General features: G+C 50.5%; 1 protein-coding gene across 2 annotated transcripts in view; it reads right to left on the bottom strand.

Annotated features, from left to right (window-relative positions):
• The window catches only part of klar (klarsicht), a 684286-nt gene that overhangs the window by 108253 nt on the left and 551554 nt on the right, over nt 1–24479 (bottom strand). For both annotated transcript variants that reach the window (XM_075700314.1, XM_075700315.1), the window contains one exon: nt 482–820. In XM_075700314.1, the coding sequence (XP_075556429.1) occupies nt 482–820 (339 nt within the window). The remainder of the gene's footprint in view (nt 1–481; nt 821–24479) is intronic.

Genomic DNA, 24479 nt, shown 5'->3' with positions numbered 1-24479 from the left:
GTTATGGTAAACATCATTTACACACACCCTGGCATGTGTAAGCCTATGCATCAGACACCGAAATACCACCAATACATCCACTGTCACTTGTAAATACATTGAATCCAACGAGCGAACAGATCTGGCTTCTCCCCAAGGCTTCTCGCATAACAGTGAAGCCAGCTTTTGCGAGTGTCTTTCTTAACGAGCTACGCATGCGTGCAGGCACTGTCCTTGTAGCATACCAGAAGTTCCGCAGGTAGGCAGTCACCCCCAGAAGTGTCTTTCGGGCACTTACCCCCATTACGCACGCAGAAGCAGTTCGAAAAGGCACTGCTTCTCTAAAGAGCGGAGTCACAATGCGTAAGCAAATGGGCTTCTCCACGCAATGCCTGCTATGAGGTGAAGCCACTTTTGACGAGCAGTGTTTTTTTGGCACTACGCACGCACGCACGGACAGCTGCATGGGCCACTTGTAAGAACAGCTACAGGCACTACTCACCCTTGACCCCTGCAGAAGCTGTTCCAGCAGGCACTGCCACTCTAGAGAACGGAGCCACAGGGCGTGCCAACGCTTTTCGAGGTTCGTGGCGACACGTCGGATCCGCTGGGCATCGTTGGCGAACAACGGCTGGAGCGAAGACGCGGGACACTCGGCGGCGCCGTCTTGGGCTGCCTGCTGCTGCTGTGCGACTGCTGGCTTAGCATGGGACGGTGGCAGCTGCAATGGACTCAGGGTCGAATTCTTACCAGCCGCGTTCGTTCCCACACACAGTGCCTCGCACTGCCTCAGCAGGGACTTGACCAGCACGCTTCGAGACTCAATCTCCTGCTGCAGAACCTGCAGAAGGTGACAAGAATGGTGAATTGTATATAACCAAACAGTGGAATACTCGGCTCTGAATCCTTCACTACAAGGCTGCCAAAAACGACACTAAAAGGACGCTAAAGGAAAATGTTAGGCCGAGCTAGATTGAAAGATTGGGCTTCTTTAATAACGAGTTCATTCTTCAAGCCAAGGAACTTTTGGAAGCTGAAAAGTGACGCAAACGAAAATCAAGGAGGCACCACTTATGTTTGACTATGGTACCTCTCAGCTGGCATCAGCACTGGTTCTCTATAACTATAGAGAGCGGAAAAGTGGCAGATGCATCTGCATTACGTCGACTCGTTCGTTTTGATGCGGACAATTCAAATTGTGCAGCAACAGCAAGACCTTCGGTGACGATTTTCTACACAACAAAGTGATGTGTTAGCAAACAGAAAACAATGATATACTTCTGGGCGAAGAACTTATCGCTGTAGCTCAGCTTAATATTTTCCTTTCGTGTCCCTTTGAGTTTTGATCGTTTCGACCCCAATATACCAGCTAAATCAATGCGGTACGGTGCAAGAATATCTTTCATAACACACCCTTCATTGAAGGTGGGAATGTATGCAGCATGTGTAATGGTTAAGTTTCACATGTAAATATCTCCATGCTCTAATCAGCAATGTAACGAAGCCGCACTAGCTTAAACATGCACGAAAACATCCCACACACAAAGCATAAAGTAATGCGCAAAGTTCCTGTTTACAGTAAATGCCTACATAGTCTATATGATATATCAAGCACTCCTGGAGCACAGCACCTATTCATTTACTTAAAGGACACAGATCTGAATGGAATTTGCTGAGTGTGTTCTTCTGTATGCTTCCGTAATTTCTTGAAAACATCAGACTTGAGAGTTGCGCACATTTTTCACGAATTAATTTCGTTCATTCCCTGGAAACACCTGCCTTGCCTGCTCCTCAGCTACTGGCCACATTGTGTTATGAAGTAACAGGTGGTAAAAGCAGAGGCAATGGCAGAGCATGGTGGGAATGAATGGCAGCCGACAGGGCCGAGGAGTGAGCCAGTGATCGGCGTGAGAGTTGCTGTTGCTAAAAGTTACGTTCCTCCGTGTGAACGGGCACGAGATGAGAAGCAAGTGGCGTCGCTTTGTTGGCTGTGTGAACTTCAGCCCTCCGCCGTCCGCACACCAAGTTTGAGCCGACGCCGATCGCGTTCAGCCGAGGTTAAGCCTATATGTCACAGTCGCAGAGTTCGTGCGTCCATACTGCTGGCGGACTTGAGCGACTAACCTGAAGCAAATTAAGCCATTAGGATGGAGAAAACTGCTCATGTAGTTCAGTTTTTACCATACGGATTTGAAACAAACCACTCCTTATTTCGTACAGTGCACACATAAAACGCAAGAAGCGACGACACGGGGCCGTATCGACATCGGTAGGTTGCCGTTCTCGAAGGAGCGCCGCGCCGTTGCACTCGCCGGCACTTCCCTAAATGAAATGTGACTGCGTACATGGGTGTATTTTTACGTATTGCTATGCTGACTTATTTAGTTTCTTCAGAGCACCGTTTGCCTCGTATCCCAAATGGGCAGCAGGCGGAGGCCCCTTCGATGCAGCAGCGCAAGCAACCGTTCAGCAGCCAACGGTGTCAATACCGGCATCGGCGTTTCCGCGAGAAAGCTACGCGTTCTGTAAATGAACGATGATGCGCGCAAAGTCCTAATCTATGTCTACTTTACGCAACACACTAACTGTATGCACGAAGAGAATACGAGGAATGATAACTAAGCAGCATAACAACGCTACTGTACTACGGACACCCGCCCGCTGTTTTCGAAGGTGTGTGGTCGCTCATACCGGCGCAACTCAGCGTGATGCAATGCTACTTACATGCACAAAATCTGCCGGTTGTAATATGTTCTGACATGAATTGATGTCACCAATGAGCGGATAGCATTCTATCTTAGGCGAACGGCGAACGGTCGCTGTACCTGCCGATTTCAACAAATGCACCGTTCGGTGCTTTGGACTGTCAGCGGCGTTCTTGCAGGATTCAAATGGTCGTGCTTTACATCTTACAGTGAGCACGCGAAGCGCTTCCCCGCGAAGAAGTAGAACACATAAAATAACAAGCAGCACGTATAAAATCAGTGGTTAGGGCTAACCATGGTGTTCATGTTGCAGCGCGATCTTGTGCGCATGGGCGCTGGCTCTCCTCTTGGCGGGTCGAATGCGAATGGAGATTCGTGGATATTGAATTCGTCATAATCATAGCTGTCACTGTTTGACAGATCCGACGAGCTGGTGCAGCTGACATTGCCACCCGAACATCCGGCGAGGTCGCGAATCAGCTGAGCATCTGCTCCTCGCCGGTTTCGTTCGTCCCGCGGGCGAACGAATCCCTTGCGCGTCTTCGTGGCTGGTGTACCTCTCATATGACGTCACACGAACAAGTTCGCTCGGCTGCTCGGCTAGGTTTCGGTTTCGTTTTTGCGCTTCTTTGGATATTTAAAATTGTTTTCGAATTTACGGAACAATTCTAGTATCAGACGCGTGACAGGCCGGGGACGGGCCTCGGGAGCCTAAATATTCCAATACCTTGACATGGTCAAAGAATGGCCAGAGCAGCCCTATAAGGCTCTCATTGGACAAAAGCCATCTGTTCCACCTATTTTGCTCAGATGGCGTACGGGACACGTTATTCTATTAGTGCTTGTGGCCTCGTAAATACAAACGTTACTTGGAATTCGTTGTAAAGGTCGCGCACCGCGCAGCCCAGTACATAATTATTCCTTCGTCATAATTGGTTGCAGAGGCGTCCGCTGTAGATGCGCTGAACTGTATATATTACACAGCAGAGATACGAGATTGCGAGCACGAATAAACGGAAACATGAGTGTTACCAAAGCTGCACTACGACCATGCGCCGCAAACAGTTGAACGGGGCAGTGAACACATCACCACGGCTACTTAAATTATCTGGCAAATTGGGTGAATCTGGAGGCCTCCAGTACGGCGTGCCTCATAATCAAATCATGGTTTCGGGAAACCATGCATGCTCACAAGTTTCAGAACACTGAAAGTACTAAAAAATAAAATAGCACGTACGAAAGAGGAAAAAAAAAGGAAGGCTATTTTATTCTTGCTTGAGGTTAATCAGCATAAATCTAAATGAGGGTGCGCTGCGAGAGTGCACGCTTATAGCGCTGTGAGGTTCTTTAGATTTCAGTGATGCTTGCACTAAAGAATAAAATAAAATAAAAAGTAAGTGTAGCAGCACACATACCGCACACAAAATGTCTCACATTATCGTGCCACAACGTGTCTATAAATTACAAAAGCGAAACCATACCCAACGTTTCAGATGTCATCAGTTCAAGTCATGTTGATCATATACACATCAAGTTGAGTATGTAAGTGAAACCGTCTGAAGTTCGTCATTGAATTCACGTCAGCAAAAGTTAAATTTCGAATATAGCAAACGTGATTTATTGACTGATTGATTGATTGATTGAGTTAAGAATCCTGAAAGAAAAAATTGCTGCTTTCGGAGTCAAAAATTGCGATAGAAGCTTGCAGCTAACGATAACCAAAATCGCATCTCTCCCAATCTCAAAATTAACTGCAAAAGCAGTCAAACACGCGCAGAAAACACGTACTCATAAAAGCCAAAGGAAAAATAAAAGAAACAGAAAGAGAGAGGCCTACTCACCGCCGGCGCTCAAGTGACCTCCTTACGTCAAAACATCAGCGCATTCACGACTAGCTCAACAAAAGAAGGGAAATCCGGTGCGGGTATACACACACGGGAAGGCCAAATTCGATCAAGGCACGCGAACCACTCGCCGGGGCAGGATCGGAGAAAGCTAGCCGACATGCAGTCGCGCATGGCCGGACCACAGACACGGCCGGACAGCTGCGCGGGTTTCGCCAAGTGCGGTCAGAGGGGGGTGCGGCGGCAACACCTGCTACGACCGCTCGCAATACTGCGACTCGCGGTAAATGCAGCAAGGAACGGGCCCCGGCTTGCAGAGAAAGGAGGAGAGGGGCGGGGTCCCGCCAGCGAACCTTTCTTCCTCAAGTCATGAGCGCCAGCTCATGCCGATACCGTTGCAAAAGAATACAATCACTGCATTCCACAAGTACTTCCTTAGGGAACTTGGGGATTAACAAAGAAACTTGAGTATATGCTCAGGACTGCCAACCATCGAGCCACATAACGAAAAAAGTGGTAGGCGAAAAAAGGTAGGAGGGGTGTGGATTAGAGACCAGCAAACGAGGGTGGCCGATATACAGTTGAGATGAGGAGGAAGAAACGCCGCAGCTGATGCGTAGAGCTGTTAGCCTGTATTAGGGCAACGAAATGGCTGCCAAGGGAAGGGAAGCCATAATCGAGGACTGGGCAGGTGATTACACGGTTTGACAGGATACAGCCCGCCATCGCTGTGTCCAAGTGGAGTACCGCACTCCAGTGTTGCATGGCGTTAGATGATGAATCCTTCCATTTCTTCGTCAGTGACGAGGACACGTACCTCTGGCAAACACTGGCTCCATCCAAGCTGAAGCGTCAGATGTACGCCCCTCTGGATCAATTAATATCTCCATCTTCTAGTGACCACTTTGTCCAGCTTGAAATGACCAGCAGCTGGTGTCCACTACATGGCAACTACGACGTGTTTCCGGCTCTGAAATTGCTTCCGGCTCATCGAATTTGGAATAGCATCGCCTTTGAAATCTGAGTCTGTTTATCCAAGGAAGAGATCGCTGGGCTGATTTGGACACCAAAATATTCCCCCCATGACACAATGAAAAAACAAAAAGAAAACATGGCGGCTCCGCAATCATTTCTGGCGTTACAGTGCCTAGACACTGTACTGGCGTATGCATCCTGCAAAAGCATGGCCTTCGAGATCCTAAAGGGTTAACAGTGCACACAGACGGCGACAGAGATGACAACAGGACACAGCGCTAATTATTCTTGTTCTCTCTGTAGCCGTCTGTGTTCGCTGTTTACCCCTTAAGATGCTTTACCAACTAGCCCACCAAGCCATCCTTGAGAACTTAGAGATCCGTTTCGTTTACTCAGAAGCGACGGTCACGGGGAAGGGAAACCTATCCCCCCCTTCCCCTTCTGTAGTGCCTTCTGCTCTGTCCTGAAGGGTTCAATACATTAAATTATGACAAAATGGGCCTTTCTTGTGGTACTCGTTCCTGATTTATTGGCACGAACTGTACGAACTGTACAATGCAGTGCACGGATTCGATAAAGCGCGAGTGCAGGCCCTGGTAGTGGGAAGAGGACGTCGGAGGAAGAGAGGCAACAGAGGGGGCGGAGGTGGCGAGCGGTGAAAATGACTCAGAGGAGGAGGAGAACCGGTTCCGACGCTGTGGCCCCGGCGGCAACGCAGACGATTGCACACGACCTTCGAATCCGCTGAAAGACCAGTCATCCAACCCTTTCGTTGAACCGCAACCATCTTCTCAACAATGACGTAACAGTCTAAGCGTAAAGAAAGAAAAGAAGTGCGGCCAAGCACAAATGACCTTCACGCCACGGAGAAAGGTCGCTCACGTATACGTGTATACTGTCAAAGAAAAAGAGAAAGATGTCGGTCCCTCACAAGAACAGCGGCGAACGCAAATGAGAAGAGACAAGCGAGAAAGTAGAGGAAAAAGAAACAATGCGCGAATAGGGGGAAACCAAGGCTAGCGAGGATATCGCCCTCTACGGGTCGCGACACGGCGACCTCTTTCTTTTTCTATCCCCCCCCCCCTCTCTGCAGAGAACAGAAGCTTTCACATGAAGAAGAAAATGTGATTTAACGGGCAGGGGTGCAACAGGCCCATCCTCCCTACAATGACTCGGAATGAGTCATCCCTGCGCACGCATGGACAAGTCGACTTCACTAATGGTCCACACTTCAACAAATGGTTTCGAAACGCTTCGAAAGCGCAACAATGTGGTTTAGAACAGCGTCAGAACTGCCAAGCCGCCTCTCACTACCTCCACTATTCATGCTACCCGCCATTTTAGTTTCACAATAAAGCTTACTTGTCACTTCCTACACATTATTTGTCGACTTCCTAAACGACCAGCCGAAGGTGCCAGAAGTGCTCTCGCGTGACGTCGCAAGGCCACGAACACATTGCGAGTATATGCGCCCGTTATTGCGAACACACGAAAAGCGGCAACAGATATTCGACTGCGCCTGCGCGGGGCGAGCAGAAGAACTCCAGACGACCTCGATTCTCGTGGTGAGACGGCACGAGTGGCCTCGCGTTCGCTCAGTGCGCGTGCAGCCTAGTAGTGGACGAAGAAGCACGCAACGGGCGCCACATCTTGCGATTTCGCTTAAGTAAGAATCTTTATCGCTTTTGAGCTTGGCCGTCCCAAGCTTTCCTGCTTTGTCATACATTATCCCTCAGTGGAATTTCATGTCACGAAAGCGAGCGCTGAGACAAACTGCAAAACGCAGTCAAAGAGACAAAGTCGAACAAGCAAGATCGACACGTGCAGAAGAGGCTAACGGAGCTACAATCTGGAGTGAACAATCAGCACTTCGCAACGGTTATCGATCGCATGATATAGCAATCATAATATGATATTGGTACTGCGACATTCATAAAGCCACAGTATACGCTCAGATGAGCATGGTTACACAACGATAACTGTAGAGTTGGCGAACACCCATATCTGAATTTTCAAATGATATGCTCTTCCGGAAAGTGTCCCAGGATACTATGCTGGACACTGTCAAATGCCGCCATGTTGTGCAGTTGGCCATTTTGCACTGTATAAATGCTTACACCCTTAAGGGTGTTTTCTTGTCGCAAGGTTAACGCCCCTGCACTCTTAAGCAAATGTACAACCTTTGGTGTGTATATCGCCACACAACAATAATCGTCATCTGCCTTGCTGGCGTTTCCTTTCTTGAAAACTCGGCTCTGGCTACTTTCCTGTCGAGAATGCTGCGTCACACTGACAACGCGCATGCCGTTTGTGACTGGGAAGTACCGGGCTCGAAGCGTTAAAGAAAGGAAACGCGGGCAAGACAGATGACGATTACTGTTGTGGGACAAGATACGCCCCAAAGGGTGTAAATTTTTTCTAAGGGTGTGGTAGATATTCACCCCAAAGGGTGTAAACTTTCTTTAGAGTGTAAGTCCCGAACAGAATGCGCGTTATCACGATGACAGAGCATTCTCGACAGGAAAGTAGCGAGCGCAGCGTTTTAAAGAAAGGAAACGCAAGCAAGACGACTATTGTTGTGTGGCAAATATACACCACAAAGGGCGTACATTTGTCTAAGAGTGTACCATGAGGGCCTTGCAGAAATTTATATAGAGGAGGACAACGGAGCTCTAACTAGACGTGAGATGACAAAAGGTCTAGTTGAAGACTACGTAATCATTCTGACAGCCTTGGGCGCACAGTAATATCGGACACGAGAATGACACGCGTATATATATGAAACTCTCCCTGTGGGATACGTTTGTGCGCCCAAGGCTGTTAGAATGATTACGTAGTTTTAACTACGTCTTAGTGTCATCGCACGTCTAGTTAGAGCTCCGTTCTCGTCCACTATAAATTTTTGTGAGGCCCTAACGGTAGGGGTGCTACCCCTGCTACAAAAAAACACCCTTAAGGGTGTAAACATTCTTACAGTGTGTCAGCTCCGATTGACCCACAGGGCCGCTACGGCGTCTCTGATTGGCTCAAAACGTCGCACACAATACGGCGGAATTTTACAGCGTCCAGAATAGCACCCACGTTCTCCGTTTGTTGCTTACTAACTATGCTATGATACAGGGAAGAGGCCCCGACGTTAACACGATCAAAGTGCGTCCATGGGACAGACAGGCGCCACGAAATCAAATAAAAACCCGCAGATCGCCTTCGACAGCCAATGAAAGTCACGCAATCAAACCAGCACCAAAAGCCCAACCTGGCTATAAGTTGCGCCGACAAGAGCACTTCACGCGGTCTTAAGCCGTACCTTATGCGTCACTAAGCGTGCTAGGTCCTCCTGCAATGCCTGGCACTCTTTCGGGCACGGTTCTCCGATACCAACGCACGCGTCCAGGGACCTCGCGGCAGAGAGTCCGTCCGTAGCGATACGACGATTGGCCGAGCCCCGCTGGACAGGCACTGCGCGCGCCGCTCGGGGCTTTCTGGCGAGAGCGGGACGACCTTGCGGCCCGGCAAGCGACACGCCTGGCGCACGAGCACGGCACACGGGTCGACGCGATAACGCCGCGGACGAGCGCGGTAAAACAAAGCAGGCTGCGCGCTATATATTTACGCCGATCGAACGGCCGCATCGACGAGCGTGCAAGCGATATGGCAAAAAAAATAAATAAATAAATAAGAAAGGCTATTTATTTCCCGCTTCGATGCCGAAAACGCGAGCACTATTCAGATACAAGGGCATGACCTCTAGACACGGCCTGGGACACTACGCAGAGGCATGCACATATAGCAAAGCTACGAAGCGAAAGCGAAGGTGGAACAGTAGTAAACCCTGCGCAACGATAAGAATAACGAAAGGCGAGGTCATCGCATTCGAAGCGCCCGTACGTCGGCAAAAGAAGAAACCTCTACCAAGGCGGGACAACGAGTTGACACGCGTGATCTCTTGTACGATAAATAATGGACGTTGTCTTCAGTAGTTTTCAAAATTAACTCGGAGGCGATTACATAACATGTTTATCCGCAATATGAAGTATGAAGCGTGTGAAATTGAAGTACATGAAAGTTCTTTATGAGCCCATTCTTATCGTGAGCTTTCGTCAAAATTGACACTAATTCAACACATTCACTGATCGATCGCCAGATACGAGGATAAATACTCCTGTCTCATTTTCGTGCGCTAAAATATAACTATGGATTACCAACATGCCCAAGCATATGCACTTCCAAAATAAACATCCGTGACGCTTGATTCGAATACCGCGAGTTGACATGCACATTCGAGAAAGCATTAACGCACGCTGCAACGCGATGTTAAGCCTTCCTCTCCGTGTTTAAGCAAAGAAAAGCGTTTTGTGCAAGAAACATGAAGATATGGTTACTTTCTATACGTGCATAAAGATGCTGTCATCTGCATGTGACAGCGTGGTATTAAAGAGAGAGAGAGAGAGAGAGAGAGAGAGAGAGAGAGAGAGAGAGAGAGAAAGGGGGTAGGTGTCACGTTCCTAACACAAAAGTTGGAAATTTAATATGAATCGACAAGAAATGCGATTATGTCACTAACCTGTCTTCGGGTCTTACGAGGATATAGACACAGTCCCAAAGGGGGCGTTGTTAGGGTTGGCGTCTGACACCACGTGGCGACAGGTCATTCACCCTACCGCCTGAGCCGGAGCCCACGGGCGACCTCATCCCCTTCCCCTCCTCTTATGGTCGTGGCATCGTGTGTGCTTACCTCATCCCCTTTCACCTTCTCTTGGCCGGACCCCACGGCGCCGGAGAGGTCATTCACCCTACCGCCTGAGCCGGAGCCCACGGGCGACCTCTCTCCGTGCCTGTCACGTGTCATTCGACGGAAGCAAGATCCCGCCCACACTTGTAGGAAGCCTATTTAAGGGGCTCCGAAATGTACTTTGAGAGATTTCATACTTGATACTTGATACTTCATGCTTTTCTTATTTACTTTCAACTACCTTTGAATGAACCGTGCAAGTTTCGCACTAGCAAATTGTCTCGCCCCTACTTGGTCGCCATGATCTACCGGATGCCTGCAGCCCGCGGACAACGCCACGCTACCCAATAAGTAATGTCGGTCGAGCTTCGATAGGCAGGCGTCGCTACTTCTCGGCAGCAGTACGGTACGCTACCCTGGAGTACGCAACAGCGTACAGCGTCGGAAAGTGAACGTAATGAGTAGAAGGAAAAGAAGGTAGGACAAGTAATGTATACGGTAAGGTAATATGCAATAAAGCCGCGTGACTGCGCTCATGCGCTGTCGTATCGCAGTGCTCTCAACCGCGGTTCGTGCGAAAGAACCGCGCGCGCGGACCGCGGCGAAGCGAGCGGCCGCTGCTACTGGGGGCGAGCTCCGCCACTGGAAAAGCTGGCGCCACCATCGGCGTGACGTGCATGAGGGATCACGAGGACAAAGCATCTGTGGCGGTGGCACACGGAAATGAAGCGCCGTCGTTCCTGATAAGCGATAACCTCGACGCGCGGTTGCGAGCGCTGCAATACGATAGCGCACAAGCGCAATCACATGGCTTTATTTCATATCTCGCGGGCCTTCTTCAAACGCTGAAAAAAGTCACCACGTAACATGTACTGTACATTGCCACACTATCCCGGATCGGTCGTTTCTGAATCCCCTCTACAACTTAACGAAACACACTTGGTTCCAAAGTAAAAATTTAAAGAAATTGCATAACTAATCTTAGTTAACTGACTCAGTGAGTGGAATAAAAAAAAAAAAAAAACTAAGGAGCGCCACTTGGCGGCAAACCATAGGTTGTTGGTTTCCATTCAGCTGCGGTCAACCACTTTTTATAAGTCCTTGGTTGAAGTTACGTGAAACACCCTGCATATGTGAACAGTGCAGCGCCGAGCGTTGGCCGAACACGCAAGCACGACGTGGCCGTTCGGCTTTTCCGCAATGTCCCGATGTAGTGCAGGGCACGAATGTAAGCCACGATGTAGTGCAGGCCTTCAACACATAACGTGCCACTGTGACGCCCTCCGACCGGCCTGTTAATTCATTTTTCACCGAGGCACTTCGCACAAATACCCTAAGCCGACGGCAAAGGGCCAGCTCGAAATGTCGCCTTGCGGGCATCGAACCCACAAGCTTTCCACGCTGACAACAGCGCCAGATCACGTGCCTACAGCGAGCGGAGGAATCGCATCTTGCAGGAACGCGTTCCCGATGCGCTCTAACTGCAGCGGTGCTATCGAGGTTTCCCCATTCTGTACAGTCGACCAAAAAAGTTTGCGGACCAAGAGACCGGACGAAAAGCTGAATTTCACCGCAGCCTCAAAACGTAGCCTGGTATTCCCATTAGAGCCTTTACTGGGATGTACGGTTTTACTGGCTACTTTTAAAGGCTGCTCATATATTTAGCATTTTCTGAGACCTCGTGGTTTTTTGGTCGACTGTACATCATGCATGCGTCCACTCGCCCACTGAATCGCGATCCTCGTCGCGCCGCCACCGGTGGCCGCTGGGGACACCGAGCTCGTGGTTCCGCATGACACGGCACGAAAGCGAGAACAGCGGCGGAGCAAAATGTGCCGACCGCCATGCGGTCCGAGTATTTCGTTTCGATCGCTGGCCACGCGTTCGAACGCTGACGTGATAAGTAGGCTCGCTTATCAACAAGCCACGGAACGCCATGGAAGCCAAGCAAGCCACGGAAAGCGTCAGTCGCTGTTCAGAATGGCGTCTCATTTCTGTCGTCGCCCAAGCGCGGCTGGCATCAGCAGATCTTGTGGATGGATGGATGGAAGGTAGGAGCGTCCCCTTTGAAACGGGGCGATGGCAGTTGCCACCATGCTCAGATTTTTATTTTGCCTTTTATTTTTATCTGTGTTGTGTGTTATTGAATTTCTCGATTTTCTTTAAATACGTCTTCCTACCCTTTTAACCTCATGTCACCTCTCTGCTTTTGAGCCACCAATCCTCCAATCGCCTTTTGCTAATTTCCACCGCATATTTATTTACATGACTATTATTATCTCTGAGCCCTAGGGCCTCAGGAAGGGTGACTGTGGCCACATCGACATCGGGCTTGATACCATCACATTTTAGTATGAGGTGTTCCATTGTTTCTACATATTTACCACACACAGTACATGTGTCTTCTTCTTCGTTAAATTTCTTTTTATAGCTCCGCGTTCTAAGACATCCTGATCTAGCTTCAAAGAGTAGGGCACTGCCTCTTGAGTTATTTATTATAAAACGCTTCCTTCCTGATCTGCTGTTTCCAGTATCGATATAGTTCCACACTATGCTTCTTTTTCATTGAATTTATCCAATTTTTTTCTGAAAAAATAGCCGGATCGCCATCTAGTGGACCAGTGCCTGTAGGGCACACCTCCTTCCAAGCACAGAAACGTCTGAGGAAGCCCGGGTGATTTCACGCACTCTCGTTAAACAGGACCGCACAATCTGAAATGCCTTTAGACTCCACGTGGCTTATCTTAGTCCCTCGTCAATAACCGTCATCAGTTATTGCGCACCTAGGCCTGTTATTTAGCGCTCCGCGCTCGTTGCCTTACTGTCAGGAGTACGCCGATACGCTTAAGGCGCGGAAGAGGCAAATGTTGAGAGCAGTGCTGTAGCGCGACTCGTCTAGATTTGCACAATGTCGTCGTCCCAGTTCCCTAGAGTTATATACACAGTGTGTCTCACGTAATTTGAGTCACGGTCTAAAAAATATTGCTCCGATATAGAGTTCACAGGACGTTTCTCTGACTACTCGTCCTTTGATAGATGAAGCATGGTGAGCACAGGCCCATTGCACTTGCGCAGGAATTACCGTTACCTGCATACGCGCGCATATTTTTTTTTTTTTTTTTTGACCAGCGCTTCGTACATAACGGGTCTATCATTCCGTGTTTCGAGTTACACGGGACGAGTGCTGAAAATAGTGTTCCCGAACGCCAACAACGACGGTGGGCCCCTCTTAAAGAGATTAGAGTTGTTCAGATATCACTTTCCGGCCGTTTGTATTTCTCATCCCTGTCTTCCCAGTGGAGCGCCCGGCAAGACTCCTTCGACTACAGGGTACAAGACAAGGGGGCGAAGCGGGTCGTGCGTGCAGCACAGATGTGCAGCGCAGCCTCCATTGCTGGCCAGTCGAGTTCCGTAGCTGCACCAGTGTCTTCGGTTTGCATGCAGGGCACCGTTAAAAAGAAAGTATTCTCGTGGCCGAGATCAGTGTGTGCGAAGTGGCTGGATCGGCTTCAGAGAGGAGCCACGAATCAAGCCGTCACAAGAAGGCGTCTCCGTTCTCGATAGACGCGCTGCGGCGCCGCCGGCAAAGGCATCGCTGCTGGCCTACATAACGCCACTGGAGCAGCGCTGCAACGAGCCGCTGCGTTTGCGTGGCCCATGATTCCCCAGGTGGCACAACCGCGCGGTCGCGACGCGCGTGTGCACGAGACCCGCACGCATTTTGCGAACCTCGATTGCGCATCACTTGACGGAACGCGTCTACCGTGAACTATTTTTTAGGACGCGTCTACAAACGATAACTGCCATCGATTTCGCGCCGGTTTGCTTTCTTTAACGTCGCGCGTCCGGGTCACGAACGGTATGCGCGTTATCGGCGTGAAATAGAATTATTGACTGGAAAGTATATCGGGAACAGTATTTTCCAGAAAGGAAACGCAAGCAAGACGGATGACGATTATTGTTTGGGTAGCCCCAAGGGATGTGAACTTTATAGTGTGGAGTCGTACGCGTACGCAGAGCACCGTCAAGTAGGAACAACGACATATCTGCTAGATGATGTAAACATTCAGGCTAAGGCGAGAAATGGGTGGAATGCGTTAATTCTGTACAGGGGGGTATTCTGTAAAAGAGTCCACCTAGTGGACATGCCCATTTCGTCTGCTGCTGAAGTGCTGTTTGGCTGGAGTGCCTGCCTCCTTCTGACGCCGTACCCCAGCCAATCAGCACTTCAGCAGCAGACGAAATGGGCATGCCCACTAGGTGGACTCTTACAGAATACCCCCCCCCCCTCCCTCCCCAGACGGGTAAACATGCGCTGTAGTCTATACGCGTCGTCTGCAAGTATACAAGAGAGCGTGGGATGAGACGAGTCGCGCAGCGTGCAACCAGCCACACATCATTTGCATGAACGGGACGTCTCTACAGAAAGAAGGGTGTCACGCCGAGGGTTCTGCGGAGACAGAAGAAAACGGGACAGAGACTCGTCGGCGCTGACACCCACGTGGCAGAGATGCCGTCTGTGTCCATGCCCGGATCGAGGAGGTTTACCGTGGTGGCGTCAACGGCGAGTGTTATTGTTAATACGTACGTTCACCCTGCGCAGATGAGAGAGAATAGAACGGGCTGGAGAGAAAGTGGAACGAGCGAATAGTCAACATAGGGAAAGAATAATCAAGCTACATTACCAGCTGGCCCCGACACAACCGTGGTGAAGCGAATGATCGCGTATACGCGATTAAACGGTCGCAGCCCCAACGGCAAGCATTCAAGCAGGCACTTTTTATGGGACCAACGAGCCGCACGCTGTTCCCCTCCCTCGCCTCCCGTGCATGCATGCGCGACGAAAGACGACGCGCACAGCTTTAGTTCGGCCTGAGAGAAAAGGAGCTACATTCGGATTCGAGCTCGCTCCAGGAACTAGTGCACGGAACACGACGCCGATGTCTTATGCAACGCCTGCCTGCGTATGCTAATTTACTTAGGTATTAAGCGGCGTATTCAAACGTCAAGGCATGCAGCTGCTGGGACGACGCAAAATTAAAATGACCCTTGAGCTGGCAGTACCCAAGCGAACGTGGCATCGGTGGCCACGTGTGCCACAGGGTAAAACGTATGTGCTCCTCCGAGGCCACGCAAGATACGATTAACAGGGTTAACGGAAACTTGGTTCTGACATCGAGGCCGAATCGTTGCCCGAACTCGCAAGAAACGTGCGTGTACAGCTCTGTAAGGCCCGACCGTTACACACCAGGTTGCGCTCGTGTACGGCGCCTTGTGCAGTTACAGCGAGCCGAGTGGCGGTGCACTTTTGAATCACAGAATTGAATTCCTTTCACTTCTGGTCTGCATTATAACAATGTCGGGCGCCGCCCTAATACATGCTTCAAACGCGCACAGCCTCCCACAGACAAAAGTGGTCGACGGCACACAACTCCGTTGGATAGGGCAGATACATAACCTTGCTGAACGAGTTAGCATTGAAAGGATGACGCGAAACACGCATAAATTTGAATTCGATTTGCGCACCGCCTATGCTGGCGCAGTGGTGCAGGCTAGTACGCGCACTAAAGTGGACTTGTCGCAGCTTGCTATTCGCTGTGTTCCCTTAAGATATTCAAATACCTTTCCCGGGAAAGAAAGAAAGGCCTGCACCACGGGAACCAAACCCTGGCGCGCAATGGGAACGCGGTGGGCGTGCATCCAACAAAAGCAGCTTGTAACGGCGACGCCTTGCGACGGAGTCCGTGGTCCGAGCACGCTGCGGTCCACAGAAACGCAACTACAAAAAAAAAAAAAAAGGCAGTTTCAAAACCAAGTTCGCCACGTCACGCTGACGTACCGGCGATGGACGCGAAATTAAAGATAAGGAACTCTGAAATTAATTTTCTCTTCTAATTGCAACCTCCGTAAAATTAGCGGAACAAGACTGTTGAAACAGAACTTTACAAGCATAAACAGACTTAGCGTTTCACTTTAGTGTACCTTCAACTGCCACCACAATAGGGGCCGTGCGCTGAACATGCACACTTCGGCATACCGGAGTGCGCATGCTCCCGAAGGAAACGTGGTCCCACAATGCAGAGACTTCGACGAAGCGAGGGCGGGCACGGGGAAAGCGGCCACTCTTGGCAGCTTCCTGGATGGCTTCAAGCCTCCTCTCGACAGGGCCTGTGACACGACAGTGGGTGCGCGCGTATACAGGTACAGTCAAGTCAGAAGGGGGGACCGAGGACCCCCGCGCGCTTTCTGCAAGAAACAGGAAGAAATCTGCGGCACGCCAAACTCAGCGCAGCGGCTGCTGCTCCTCCTGGGCTGTCGAGAAGAGAGAGCGCAGCAATTTTCTTCAAAGCGCGCTTTCAACTTCCGTCAGCTGGCCCAGAAAAAAAACGGCCCGGCCGCGCTGTGGGCGACTCCTTGTCGAGCCTGGCCACGTTTCTCGCAACAACCTGGAAGCGCGTGCACAGCGCAGCAGTGCGTGCACGCACGCGCCGCGTGACGCGAGAAGGCCTATCGTGGAGGCCGTGTCGGACGCAAAAGCATAACACTAGACAAGTATCAAGGTTGGGAAACACCTGGGAGATATTTTCTTATGTGATGCTGAAGTTGGTATCAAAATGCCGCGGGCCTGGCGTTAGTGACGTTATTGACACACAGCAAGTTTGCCGCCGTCGTGAAGCAATAAGAGCAGGTACGATAACGTTGCACCTCCTCCCCTTCCTTGTCGGTCTGCTCACGAGAACAGCGTACAGAGGACGCCGCTGATACACACGCCTACGCACCCTGCCAGTTTTAAGGAGATACTATACAACGGCTGCTCCAGGCTGTCAGCAAGTTGAAATTGCCAAGACGATACACGTCTGATATCCCCACTGGAATCCCACTATGTCACAAACACTTTTTCGCAGCACCGCGCGTTCGACAGGAATGCGAGGAAATGAGCCCCAGCGCAGCAAACGAGTCACCGCACGACACCGACGGTCACGCGGTGCAGCGCGCGCTCCGTTCCGGCCGCTGCGTAGACGGACCAGCGCAGACACGCCCTCGAGCGGCACGACCGAGACGGCCCTCTGTGCGTACACAGCCTCGGCAACACATCAAGTGCAACGCTTCTGGCGACTCCTTCTATAGAAAGAACGGTAAGCCGCATAAAGCACGAAAGGGTGCTTCGAGAGCGCGGTACTCGATATCCTGCTCGCTCGATGCACAAACATATATGACTGAAACGACGACAGCCCAACAGAGCACGGAGGACTACTTCCAAGGCGGGCTTTCGAAAACAGGATCGGCGCTAGTTGCCCGGAACGACGCCGCTGATGACAGCTGTGCCACGCACAGACGCCACTTTGCAGCCACGCTCGGACGGCACGCAGAGGTGTCCTGCACCGCTACGGCGGCGTCTGGCCGAAAGAGCCGCACAAAATGGAGGCTTGCCTATAAGCGTGTGGCCATTTACGGAATACGTGTGACGCAGGCGTGAGGTGATTATGACACGAGCATACAATTTGAAACGTAGTTGTGGCGCAAAAAGTATGCCACCAAGCCGGTTACCTTTCTGGCCTATCTTTCTCTATAAAAAAAATCACGTTTTACACCACGCTACAGCGACGGGAGCTGTCTCTCATAATAACAGTGGTTACTTGGCAATCCCAGAAGCAGAATCCACTAATATAGTTAACTCACACCAATCCTCTTTAAATGTCCCTTTAAACGCAGTGGTTCCAGGTGCGGTCCGCAAACGCGCACTATAATGTCACGGCATTTCACGGGGCACGTTTTCGCACACCGCCCCATACCGGAATGCGAACGCCACCACGGCTGCAAGATGCGCGCACACTACACCTGGCGAACTCGCGACTCCAGCCTTGCTACACTTTTGATTTGCCGGCGGGTCGGTCCAGCGGCTCCGGCCTCGGCACGGGCGCCCCTCCTGGGAACAAAGACGGGCGTTGCTCCACGGGCGCTGCGCAGCGCTACGACGGGACGCACGACGCAAACGGCGCACAATGAGCGGCAGCGCCACGCGGATACATTTGGAGGGTCCCCTCGTTTGAACGCCCTCGCCTTTCGCAACCTCCTCAGAGGGAAACAAGGGGAATCCGACGGCGCCAGAGGCGCCACAACGCGACTGTCGTCGGGTCGCCGTACCACCCACCGCCCATGGAGAGACGCTGTATTGTGCGCTCACGGAGTTGCGTGCAATGTACCCAATGCGACATTCAGCAGCGTCACGTGACAGGTTGCCAGACGGTCCTAGCCAAACTGAGCAGAGCTGTAGCCGGCTCAAACTTTTACACAATTCAGCGGGAAAACTGGACGACACCGAAGGCGGCACAGTGCTGACGCACGGGGGAGCCATTCCGGAAAGTTTGGCAACCAAGTAATTGAAAGTGTAAATAGACAACCAGGAGTCATAGTAAAGAAAGCGAATGAAACAAACAGGGTAATTTGGAGATTTACAAAAACGGCAAGGAAAAGATCGGGAGGGTAAAACTGTACGATGACGCGAGGGCGAGTGCCTTGCTATAATATTTCAGGCCCGAGCCGCCTGTCTGAGGACAAAAACACGCCGGGACAAATATGTGGCAAGTGCGTGCTGAAAAAAGCGCCCGGAAACGACGCAGCACGTCGCACTGAAATGTCAAGATATCCGCTCATCGAGATCCGCAGGGTTCAGTGTCCGCCTTCCATGTCATTCAAAGAAGATGAAAGGAGCAGCTGGTCAGCAGTCGAGATAACCGAGAGACGATGAGAGTATCGGCGGACAAAGAGCAGGGAACAGGTTGATAGAACCAGAGCCCTTAAACAGTAGGTGATACAATTAGTGACAGACGTTTTAAATAGGAAAGCGAAGATCCAGATCAGGTAGGCAAATTGCTAGATAGCCATAGAGGTAGTAAAGCCTAATTAAATCAAGCAGGCGAAGTGACTAGTTCTTCTCGCACCCCCATTCCTCACCCCTCCCCCCGTTTCAAAGGGGATGCCAGTAAACATAAAACCCCAATCATCATCAATAAAAATAATAATCAGCAGCAGCAGACTATAGGCGACTATTAGGCACCACTCCTTTTCAAAGGAGATGCCAATAAATCATCATCACTTTGAGCCACGCTGGCCTTTCGAGCAAATCAGAGAGGCCACCCCTTGAGCCAATCACAGCTGACAAGATGGCGAATTCAATAATATGGCGGAATTCGACGGTGTCCGGAAAAACATTACGGAGGCAGGAATGTGCCACACCTACCTTCCTCTGTGTCTGTCTTCTTCGACTTGAATCTTAGAAAAGACGATAGGTTCTGGAGCCGTGTTTGCTGCTCAGACTTGTATACGTGCACCGTGTCACACCGATCGTGCTATGCGACGAAACCTACGCGTGGCATGATTCAATCACGAACTGGCGCCACAGGCGCTGGCGGCGCACGTCTACGTCACAGGTGTTTCGTAAATGGCAGCATGTTTAGGGACAAGTTAACCTCTCTGACATCGCGGAACCCGTCTCTACGTTCTACTGGGCAGTATACGGCGCATGCGCTTTGCCAGCCTTAGGAATCCGGCAAAAGGAAGAAAAAGCTCTATACGGAAATATGAAAGACAGGTAGCAATAGCCGCAAACGAAGTACCCACGAATGTTCTTCAAAGAGGAGTTGCCACACAGGAGGTTGCTTCTTTTTTTTTTTGGGGGGGGGGGGGGGGGGCTTCCCCATGCTGTAACATCAGCGCATGCGTGGTGTACGAGAAAATCGTAGAAACGGAACGAAAAGAAGAACTCGAGATGCTTGCGATGAAGAAAAGGGCTGCAATGGCCGACTGTAAAACAGTACTGCACATTTGAAACCATGAGGCGTGCCGCAGGTACACAATAAAACATTCCGCGACAAAAAATCACCGCAGGTATCGATCACCCTCTGCGTTTAAAACTTGACCATATACCGTAATAACGTCTAACGATCAAGTACAGCTTTCGTTTCACCATGCACGAAGTTTCTACGTCTCGCCTCCTCAAGATTAAAATAAAGCGCGCCTATAACCATTGCCAACGAGAAAGCACAACCGCGACACGTAACGCTGAAAAATAAAAATGCTGCTTAGAGATACTATACGGGGTAAGAAAAGTTCACTTCGAAAGATGCCGCAGAATACATGCTCCATGCGAATGAACATAGCGCGGTCTTGTGGTGCTTGGTTGACATCGAAGGTCTGCTTATACGGCCAACGCAATGCTGCACCAATTTAAGACAGGAAGAGTCCCAAATGATGCGCAGAGATTGGAGGCTAGTGTCATGCACTGCGTGTGATTGTCGTAATCGCACGCTCGAGCAAGCGCTGCTGCAGCGTTTGTTCCCTTGTCCTGCAACGCGGCTGCAACTTACGGGAAACCCAGACAGTTCCCTTTGTCTTTCAGTGGGCGCCACGCACGCGAGTGGCGGCGGCAGCAGCGGCATACCGGTGAACCCGGAAGTGGTGACTCGACGTGAAGAGACCACAGCGGAAGTGGTCGGTTGGCGGCCGTCAGTGGAGAGGAAATAAAAGGGGGAAACGAGGCATTGAAACACAAGCATGCTCGCAGCTGCATATACGGTGGCACTCGGGACCCCAATGCGAGAAGAATGGCCGCATCATGATCGTACCGCCGGCGGCCAAATGACGTGGCACGGCCTATACGCATGCACGATATGTACACAAAGGCGTTTGTGTTCGATGTTCCCTAGGCAGCAACCGCGATACGCCTGACCCCGAAACGACACACGAATAACGGGCGACGCTTTGAAAAAAAGAAAAAGATACGGAAGGCGATAGCGTGTACAATGCCCGCACTCCGAATATAATTCGCCGACTGCACCGAGACGTATCCCGTACAATGCGGGTGCGTCTGTTACTATTCCGCAACGAACGTGACGCCATGTATACGTACAGCACGTTTGCGTATACGCCGTGCAGTTAAGTATAATAATACAAGATGACCAGTGAAACACTGCCGCAGGGCGAGTACAGTGCCGTCCACTGCTGTGTGGAGCGCGCGGAGGGTCCGCTTTGCTCTGCGGGACGACACCTGGGCCGCTATTTTGTAGCGATGCCTTCTGCCTTATTCTATGCTATTCTTATCGTCCACCACACACAGCCGTCCGATCCCGTTGATAATGTGGGCAGACCGTCGCTCTGACCACTGGCCAAGCGCGAAAAGCGTGAAAAAGCATAGAATCGGAAAAGGCATCGCTACAATATACCGGCCCTGGTGACGTTTACTGGGTCCGAGACAGCGTGTCCAGGAACATGCGCGGCCTAATAACATGCAAACTTGTGCTTGTTGCATTTAACAGGAGGTGATGTTCGTAAGCGCCTTTCTTATCTCGAACCGTCCGTGAGCGCGCTTCATTTGTTGCGAAAGCACCGGCGCGCGTTATCAGCCCATCCGCTTCATCCTGTTATGTTTGCTGTGCCGCAAGCGCTATCAGATCGAATGCATATCAGGGTAAACAAACGCGCTTTTCAACGTCGCCACTCGACAAAAGGCGTTCTGCATGTCTGTTAGGCGGCGCATGCTCCTGGGCACACTATATCGGATCTGCCGCCAGGTGTCTCTGCAGAGCAAAGCCGGCCGGTCGCGCGCTCCACACAGCTGTGAACGGCACTGTACACTTGGCTGGAAATCGAGACGAAGGCCGCTGTCCCGAACGCAGGCGTGCGCCGTCCACTGTCCAGTTGGTAGAACGACGAAGATTAAAACGCCCACAGCCTTCGGGATCGCTTTTCTAGGGTAAGTGGGCGTTTGATTACATCGGAACGAGATGCAGCACTGGCCGAACGCAAAGCGCGCCATGTTTTCGGCGCCGGCGCTTGACATACACAGGCAAAGTTTCAACAAAACGGGGCATCGTGACATGGAGGCAGAATGTGGGAACCTATTGGAACACATTCTGTGCTTGAAAAAAAAAAGAGAGAGACAGAAGAAAGGGCAGCGTACACTGATGCTTCGAAGGGCAACACCCGATGCGATGGGCGCGCGGACACGATTATTAATTAACGGACCAATTTTGTTCAGCGTCACTTACGATCCCTTCTGTTCACATACCACACGCGCATGCACTCCAGAGAACTGCGCAATTTTCTCGCATTTATTATAAGCGCGCGTACAAAAGACGAGAGGGAGGCGCGGTCAATTAACTTGAATGTAAAATGACTAAGCCGTGGGGACGCACCGTCACGTGTAACGTCGACTGGTTCGAGAACTTCAACGCCCTAAAGCAGCACGTGATGAAGGTTATGAGTTAACACTGACCGCCTCCTCTAACGTGTACCCAAATGCAAGTACACGAGCCTTTTTGCATAATGTGCCCCCAATCTAAATGCGGCCGCCGATATTTCAACCCACGTACGCAGCAGCACTGAGCCAGAATTTGCAAGTCTCCTCCTGCGTGTGTGCGTTGTTATTCTTTCTTCAGCGCTGTCATAATGCATGAAAGTTCAAATGACTAACAAGCCCGTATTTCTGCATTAACTGCGCTCGACTTTCGTAAGCGGTTGCCGTGTACGAGACAGACCCCAAATCTTGGTTCTGGACACTGCCGCCATGATCTCGACTTCGGCCACGTTGGCAGCTCGCAGCCAAGCAGAGAGGGCGTAGCACGAGAGTGCACCCAAAAGTCCCCTTGCTAAATGTGCCTTTGCCGTATACTGCGCTTTGCTCCCCCCTTTTAACGACCGCTTGAACTTCCGTCCAAACGGGATCGTAGCGAACGATACATAGGGCGTGTTCCACTACTGGCTGCAGCTTCGGAGACATTCTACACGGTATAAGTACGCATGGTAGCGAAGCTGCAATAGAAGCCTATACGTCCTTCAATGGCGGCTTGTGGAGGCACGGCAGCGCCGTCTACATTTTGCGGGGCCAACTACTCGGTGGAGAAAAAAAAGAAAGCATTTGCCGTTCCAGGCCTATTGCGCCAAGTCGTCTACTGCACAAGTTCATATCGCATCACACATACAGAGCATATAACAGTACAAATGAAGTGTAAGTAAGTGAAAATATTAGCCACAACATCGCGCCATAATCTAGCCTGAATACACCGATCTGTACTTATAGACCTCATTCTATAACGGCACGCGTTACACGGGTGCGGCTTGTGAGTGTTGCATGATTTCAGAGCAACGGGTTCACCCAGATTTTGAACTAAGAACCATATGCACGTGTCTTTAGCACCGGCACACATCTGTTATTTTGGCGTTAAGATAAAATCAACATCGAAATAATTCACAATAAGCACACTTTGTTCTTCACTAACAGCACGCATGCCACCCGCAGCTTTTCTCTGGTACTAAATACGGTTAAACAGAATCTTTAGTGAAAAGGTAGTTAAAAAATAAAGTTAGTGATCAAATCTCAGAAGATTAATACTTTATACATTGCCATTACATGTTATAGCCACGCATAAGAGAGCCTTGACGACATTACAGTATTAAATACGGTAACACAATCTCGGCATATCTCAGCACGCATCGCCACGAGCGAACTTCAGAAAGCCTGCACTGTTTCGTACTGATAATTATTCGTAGATGGAAGTAAAAGCCCGAGACTTCACATTTTCCTGTTCTAATGACCTTTCCAATTATTTGCCAAATAATTCCATTGGTGACGCATTGAATGCATAATTTCCACCAACTAGTGTTTTGCCCAGCGAGATGTAGTCGCGCTTCCATCGCACGACCGTAATTGATGTCGCTGCTCATTGTTTCGGAACCGGATTCAGCCTCGCCTTCGCGACGGTGTGAATTCTAAGCCGAGACAGCTTCGAGGCCAAGTAATGGAACTCGTTTCGATGGAAGACGTTTCTGTGACGTGACGCCACCTCGCAACGACGAAAATAAAAGTTGAGACAAATTTCTGTACTTGAAGTCCTTGTGCCTGCGAACCTAAGAAAAACACGATGTGACCTAATTACATCAAAGGCATAGGAAGGCGTGTGTACGCTTACTTGTGCGCAGACGACATTCGCGTCGACTTACCAAGCGTTCTGCTCGGTTTGTACAGGAAATTACGCCGTTCTTTACTTGGACGGTGTCTTCCCGAAGCTGTCTACGTTGACTTCTTAGTGGGAATTGGAAGGAGACTTAAGATGGCCGCTGTCCGCTTAGCCATCTGCTTTGCCGTCTGTAAGCCAGAGTGTGTATGGCCAAGCGTCAGTTGTTTTGACACTTCGCTTCCCAGTGCGTTTTCGGCAATCAGCCAGTAGTGCGGCCGTCAGCGACAAG

Source organism: Dermacentor variabilis, chromosome 7, assembly GCF_050947875.1.
Source record: "Dermacentor variabilis isolate Ectoservices chromosome 7, ASM5094787v1, whole genome shotgun sequence".
In the NCBI taxonomy this organism is placed as follows: domain Eukaryota; kingdom Metazoa; phylum Arthropoda; class Arachnida; order Ixodida; family Ixodidae; genus Dermacentor; species Dermacentor variabilis.
Note: the sequence above shows the minus strand (reverse complement) of the source record. Positions and strands in the feature narration are given on the sequence as shown.